Source organism: Amphiura filiformis, chromosome 5 (assembly GCF_039555335.1).
Source record: "Amphiura filiformis chromosome 5, Afil_fr2py, whole genome shotgun sequence".
NCBI classification, from domain to species: Eukaryota; Metazoa; Echinodermata; class Ophiuroidea; order Amphilepidida; family Amphiuridae; genus Amphiura; species Amphiura filiformis.
Window position 1 is genome coordinate 62,880,179 of NC_092632.1, and position 7,708 is coordinate 62,887,886.

A 7,708-nucleotide genomic window follows, 5' to 3' on the forward strand; every position below is an offset into this window, starting at 1 on the left:
AAGATGTACAGTGATGCAATTTGGTGGAGGGATGGTCATTGGCGGTCTTCAAATTCCAGTAGGTTTGGTTAGTGGGTCAAGGTCACCCAAGGTCATCTAGGGGTCATCTGAGGTCAAATTAGCAAAAAACGTCGTATGGGCATGAACCTTGGTGGGTACTGTAAACATTTAGAACCAAATTTTTTGAGGGTCATTTTGGGGTAATCCGGGGTACCCAGGGGTCATCTGAGGTCAAATAACTTAAAACTGTCGTATGGGCATGAAACTTGGTGGGTACAGTCAACATTTAGAGTCAAATTTTTGGACGGTCATTTTGGTGTCATCCGGGGTCACCCAGGGGTCATCTGAGGTCAAATAACTTAAAACTGTCGTATGGGCATGAAACTTGGTGGTTACCTAGAGATCATCTAGAGATGGCCAGCTCCTAGTGAAATTGCACCGGTTAAAATGATACGCGTCAAGGTGGAGGCATCGTGGCCGACGCTCTGCGTCGAGAACCGCGCAAGTCGAGAACCGCTCTAGTTTAATTCTAACACATTGAACATTATCAGTCATTATGGAACATTGTCAGACATTTCAGTCAATATGTGTTCTTTTGTGGCCAAACACCCAAATCATAACTTCATTGTTATGGGACAAATTCAGATATAATGCCAAACTAAAAAAAATCAAATTGTAAACCACAAACTAAGAGTATAATGGTACTGATGGGATCTAAAATTTAGCAAAAATCAGTGTGAATTACGCATGAAAATGTAAACAACTTTGAAGCAACTGCAAATCTGCAGCAAGGAAATCAGTGAAGCAAACTGATATTCGCCCATTGCACCATTCCGCCTTATGCTGTCATGTGACATTGTGTAACATTATGTAAATTATGTAATTCTTCCATTTATGTCAATTGCCAGTTCGAGGGACTCCTTATGGCGGAACCTTACAATGGGCGAATGCTATGAATAGGGAGCTTTCTGAGTGAAAGAGGAGCCTGATCCAGATGAGTACCACTCCATCCCATATACCCCCATCAAAAAAAGAAGAAGATTTTTACCTGAGTCATTATACCATGTTTTTGTTCCTTTGTAGGTCCGATTACTACAAGAAGGGAGGACAAGCCTTACTACCAGTCAAATGGATGCCACCAGAAGCTTTCATGGATGGAGTATTCACTGTCAAAACTGATGTCTGGTAAGGGATTTATAGTGTGTCTCAAGTTGAGAATCGTAACACCATGTTGGACTTCGCAGTGGCAGATTCCAATCAGTGCATTTACATGGTTGTGTCCCTAGCGTATGGACAAATTGCCTGCGTACACGTGTGTATATGCCCCATGGCATTAGGTTAACGCTAGTGATTCGAATTTGCAAAATCCAACATAGCATTACTCTCAATTTGAGATGAGACAGAATATGCCTGCTAGAGCCATTGATTGTCAGGAGTAGAAACAAAATGCAATTGCAAAGATCTTGCCTAATTAAGGTTGGTGAAAGTATAATTTTTTTTTATGTAGGTCTCGGGATGTATAGGCCTAGGTATTGTAGGTTTGCAAAGTATTTTGGATGTAGGCTTTATGTCACTTGTATTTCTTTCTGTTTGATGTTGAAAATTAAATGAGCTCTTCAACTTCCATCACAAATATATACAATTCAAATATTTTGGGTTTTTATTGAAGTTCATCATCTTGGACTATATTAAGATTTAATTTAAATCTATGGTCAACCAGACATACCTATTTTTGACGGACGAACATACATTGCGACTGAAACCTTCAATCTTCAGTTGGGTTGTGGTACTCAAGGTCATTTGCATCACAACCCAGCTGAAGACTGAAGGTTTCAGTCGCAACATCGGTTCGTCTGGCGTCAACAATAGGTATGTCTGGTCTGACCAGATTTAAATTAAATCTTAATTTCAACATACCCAGATGAATGAGAGTCTACACGATTTGATCTTGGACTATAGTTTTTTTTATTTTGGCAAAATATATACCAATTCCGAATTCCAAATAGATGCTGCAGAAAAAACAAAAAGTGGAAATAATAGATAAATTATTTTACTAGGGACTACTTTCATGTCACCCAGGTCTTGGATGGGCATCTGTTTTTTCTTCTGACAGAGTGGATTTAAATCTATTCCTTTACAGAAAGCTTGTCAATTCAAAAGTGTTTGCTGGTTTACAGCATGTTTCATACTGGGCTATTCCATTTGAAATCCACACTACCCCTGTGGAAGATGTTGGAAATACCTTCCACAGAGGGAGTATGAATATCAAATGGAATTAGCACATTAACCAATTCTATTTGATACACATCCTCCTCCTGTGGGAGATGCAGGTTGAATCTTTCTCAGAGGGTGAGTGAAATTCAAATTGAGCTACCTAATGTGTTCATTCCATTTGAAATCCATACTCCCCTGTGGAAGATATTTCAAACATTTTTCACAGAGGTAGTGTGGATTTTAAATGGAATAGCCCATTATGCAGAGATTGTCAAACAACAGTTCCACACATTTTACAACTTTTCTCTTCTATTTCAGGGCATTCGGTGTACTATTATGGGAGATCATGTCGCTGGGATTTATGCCGTATCCTGGTATGAGTAATCATGAAGTGATCCAGTTTGTGACAAAAGGGGAGAGAATGAACGCACCAAGATACTGCCCCACCCCTGTGTAAGTATTTATCCTGGGGAGGGGGGGGGCAATTATAAATGTGGACTTTGAGTCCACACCTGTAAAGTGTGCTGAGGCTTGTGGATCAACGTCTAGGCATTGTGCCTGTGTGTAGCGCACTATAAGTCGCTGCACTTTTTTTCTCTTTTTTTTTAAAGTTAAAAACCACATACCTATGAAGAACTAACTTTTTATTTCAATAAATGAACACATAAATGAACACATTGTTTATTTCATGATTCAGGCACAATATGATGACCAGGTGTTGGAGACATATTCCTGATGATAGGCCTACCTTTACTGGTCTCCTTAGCAACCTGATGCAATGTCTACAAGTAAGTGTTATTTTGGCACAACTATATAGCGGTAGATCCCGGGGGGATGAGGAATAAATCCTCCAAATATTTTGCCGGGGGGATGGTCCATACAATCACCCCCCAATGTTGATGCCTGTATGTGGGTTTCTGACCAAATTAAACTCATATTTGGCCATTTTAGCCCCAAATCCTTTATATCATAATTTCAACATCAAAATCTCATTTTCATAAGTACCAAAAAGAATTTTGTTATGATTTAACACCAATTAAAACAATTAAACTAAAAGAAGAAAGGTCAACATTTTTGATAAGAGATGGAAGAGCGGCAGTACCGTACTGACACTGAAAGGCCTCTTTTGTAAACAATCATCCTGGAGAAAATTGTCATAATTTTAGTTTACAATTCTTATTTTTCAGTATTTGATAATTCTAAAAAATATCCATTTTCTATTTTGATAGGACCCAGATATTATAAGGACACCACTGCCACTACGCATGACAGAGATGGACCATGGTCGTCCTTCCATCATACGACCACGCAATCCTGACACTGCCCCTGTGCTGAGAGTGGAAGATCCCTTATCTTCGCCTGTAGCGCCACGTTACACAGAGACAACTACGCCTACTAAATTAGATAAAGAGATCGTTGCAGAGGCTAATGGCGGTATTACTTGGGCAGTAAGGAATGGAGTGAAAGCACAGTTTATGGGGACCAGCGAGAGTGACATTAAAGCAAATAAGGAAAATGAGAAGCGGGCAAAATCACCAGGGTTAAAGGTTAAGATACCATCGGTGAGCGATTCCAATAGTCCTCGGCGTGAATCGACCCCTAACACGCCCAGTCAGTATGCCAATCCTTCATATGCTTATAACAGCCCTACACCCGATACAAACCCGCAGAACCCATTTTCTTCATCCGCAAACGATCACGATTCAGCCAGCGAGAAATCGGACCTTATCATCTGCGACGACGAAAACGGCAACGATTTAATGAAAAATGGATTGACACGCTCTTCAAAACAGAAGAGTGGTTCCAAAAAGGCTGGTCTGAAAGCTTTCCTGAGGCAGTCTTCAAAAGAAACGGACAGTGGCAGTGGGAGCAGATCAAACACCCCTAGTCCGAGTCCGACAAGTTTGACTTTCTCGCGTCAAGGCAGTACGGATAAGACGACACTGGGAAAAGAAGACATGGACCATGGTAAAATGAACGGTTTGCCGGTCGCTAACGGCAAAGCAGGGAAGGACAAGAGTCATTCTCCAGCCAGGGTGCTAAGATATAACACATCAGATGGTTGTATTTTATTTGAAGAGGAAGATGATGGAGAAGTAGTGTAATGAACTATTCCAGTTGAAATTCACACTACCTCTGTGGAAGATTTAGGAAATATATGCCACAGGGGGAGTATGTTTTTCAAATGTAACTTGTCAGAGTTAATCATTTTGAAACCCATACTCCCTCTGTATTTATGGCTTTACCTATATCTTCCACGACTGGAGTGAGTATTTCAAATGGAAGTTACCCAATTGTCTATTCTATTCAAAACTCATACTCCCTCTGTGGAAGACTTTAGGTAATTTTCCACAGGGGTAGTGTGGATTTTAAATGGAGTAGTGTAATTTCTTCTAATTTTATATTCCATATTTTCAAAAAAGTACTAATTTAAATTGTATATAAATATCAATTTTAATATTGCTTTCATTTCAAAATTTGGCTTTCAAATACACAGGACCATGAATTATGTAAATTCCAATATTTTGTACAAATCATTTAGATGGATAATATGATGGAGCTGCTGAAGTATACATTCTATTTAAAATCACACTCCCCCCTGAGGAAGATATTTACTAAATCTTCCACAGGGGTAGTGTGGATGTTAAATGGAATAGCCCAGTGAACAGGTCAAATTATATTAAAACTTGTCTCAAAGCTCTTCCGATGTTGAAAATGTAATGCGGAATGCGATTTTTATTTTAATTACCGTATTTCGTCGAATAAACGCCCCCGGGGGCGTAACATTTTCCCAAGGGGGGGCGTTTATTAGAGGTCATTTTAGCACGAAAATTCCCGTTAAAATCATTAGGTAAGCTTAAAAGTCACGCTAAAATGACGAACTATGACCTTTTGACACTGACTTTTGGTTCACTTCCGGTTCGGATGCCTGATTTTCGCCATTTATTGCTGCTACTCATGACCATGTGAGCAACTTGGTAAGCTTACTACACAAGATAGCATGGAAATATCGGAATTTTGAAACATCTTGGTTGAATAAAGTGGTGGGGGGCGTTTATTTGAGGGGGGGGGGGGCGACCCGGTACCCCAGGTCAACATAAAAAGTGGTAACCATGTGTGTTCTTCCTTTTTTCAAAACCCCCCTTTTCACTGATTTTTCATTGATTTTACCCCCTTTTTTGCCAAATCACTGACAAAATCAGGGTAAAAATACCCCCTTTTCAAGGTTTTCAATGAGAAGATTTCCAGACACCCCTTTTCAATGACTCCAAATATTTTAATATATTAAGTACAAAATGTGCAAGTATGAACATTACTTTGTGTCTGTTGTACTCCCGGTCCCAGATGATCCTGTGTTATTAACTGGGGTAATTACAATGCCTGTATACTGATTTTAATTGAAAATGAACCAAAGAGGAACAATCCCTCGAAGTTTTGTGTACAGAGGTTCCTTTAAAGTATTGTGGTACCCAAGTTTTGACACAAGACCTCAGGCTGCACAACACTATGGGTTGGATACTCAGATCAGATATATCTTAAACACATACAGAAACAGATAGTAGAAATTCAAATGTAGGCCTACAATTTTGTGGTATCAGTCCAGGTTCCCATCCAGGTTATCCCAGTTCAGACACCTCTGGGAGATCATCGTGCATGTACAGCTTCTACATTAGGCCGTGTAAAATTAATATTTTGGTTCTCGTCCCCTCCCTCCTCAATTTCTGGGATTTTGTCAGATTTTTTTTTTTTTTAAATATTTTTCAATTTTTTTAGACTTTGGAATGATTTATGAAATCTTCATACATATAAATAAGTTTATTAGAGAACAAGCATCACTTCCAAGTCTTTTTGTGGTACTCTAGGGGGTTTATCCCTCAGAATCTCACCTTTGAAAAAAAAAAAAAAAAAGGGCCTCATCGTTTCCTCGAGCACTGTTGGAGAAGACCGAAAACTATTGACAATGCTAATATTACATTGGAAAAAAAAAAAAAAAAAAACACCTCCTCCCTCATCAATTCATGAAAATCCTCTGGGCGAGAACCAAAACATTAATTTTATACGGCCTTATCTAGGAACATCAAAAACCTTACATGCATCAGAATTCGAACAGAATTAAAAACCAAGGAAAAATATCACTCGGTCGGTCGTAGAATTCGCTCCAATCACTGCCAATGTTTCCCGCAATGTTTTCAATTCACCACATGGAAAAGTGTATACGGCAGCCAAAACGGTTACATCTGACACCATCGATGTTCGCGTCGCTCATTCAGCTCTCTTCAAAACGTGCGGGAGCATACGCAACACCCACTAGACAACTATATCGGAAACCGCCGCCGCCAATAGTAAAAAGCTGCCTTCTGACGCTCTCGCTGTGACGATTGAGGGCGGAATCAATGAAATGCCAGAGGATGGAGGCTGAAGACTCGGGCGGAAGACATCGATCGAACGAACCTGTGAAACCCGGCTGTGAAATACCCCTTTTTTTAAAATTTCGCGGAGACAATGCTCAGAATACCCCCTTTTTTCTCGATTTCGCGGTCCGCGTTTTCAGTCAACAAAATACCCTTTTCCGCCAAATTTAGAACACACATGGTTACCACTTTTTATGTTGACCTGGGGTACCGGGGGGGGCGACTATTTGACGAAATACGGTATTTTATTTTATTTTCACATTTCATTTCATTTCACATGCTTTAATCATTGCAAACAACACTTGCAGATTAAAAAAACAAGTGTTTACCACTGGTACTGACATTCAATATTTGTTTGCATATATTGTATAGGCCTATACATTAGGTGGAGGCGCCGTGTTTAATGTTAGCTTTGGCCTACCCGGCTTTCGCGGGTGGGATTTAATGGCCTCTAATGAATCTGACCCTGTTCTGTCAGTATCCGTGACATGAAACCCGTGGCACACAGATTAAGTTTCACCATATGGTTTCACTCATCAAACTGCAGTGTGCACAACCATGCATGCCATGCATGGTGCTGTGCAATATGATATCTGTGATCAAACCACACAAGCAAGGTCCAAGGATTTGCGCACTGTGCAATGTGATACGGTGATTAAACGCATGGAAGGGCCAAGGTTTTGCGCATTCACAACAGATGACCGCTATGATGGAATATTCCTACAGCATGAACAAGGCATGCTTGCTTAGTTTACCCACAAAGATATAGCTATACACGTGGTACAGGGTTACAATTTATTCATATTCCTATTATACGATTATGACATACACGTATTATCACACATAATCATTTATTCAAACCTGCGTAACTAGTGAAATCGCCTTAACATAGATTATAATTTTTCTGAATTTATAAAGTGAGACTAGATTAAACTAATTTAAATAAGAAATTAGAGAACAAATACAAGTGGCAATGGTGCTTATGAAGTCACGTTATTTAATTTAAATAGCAAGGAATGATTTTGAAATTTGTGACCCGTGCTAGATATTTGTTTTTTACATTAAATTATCTTTATTTATAA

General features: G+C 39.4%; 1 protein-coding gene across 1 annotated transcript in view; it reads left to right on the forward strand.

Annotated features, from left to right (window-relative positions):
- LOC140152322 (leukocyte tyrosine kinase receptor-like) overlaps positions 1-5,128 on the forward strand; it is an 85,334-nt gene extending 80,206 nt beyond the window's left edge. Inside the window, 4 exon segments of the mRNA XM_072174625.1 lie at positions 1,084-1,185; positions 2,533-2,667; positions 2,912-3,002; positions 3,444-5,128. Coding sequence (XP_072030726.1) covers positions 1,084-1,185; positions 2,533-2,667; positions 2,912-3,002; positions 3,444-4,319 — 1,204 coding nt within the window. The 3' untranslated portion in view covers positions 4,320-5,128.
- Positions 5,129-7,708: the final 2,580 nt, after the last annotated feature.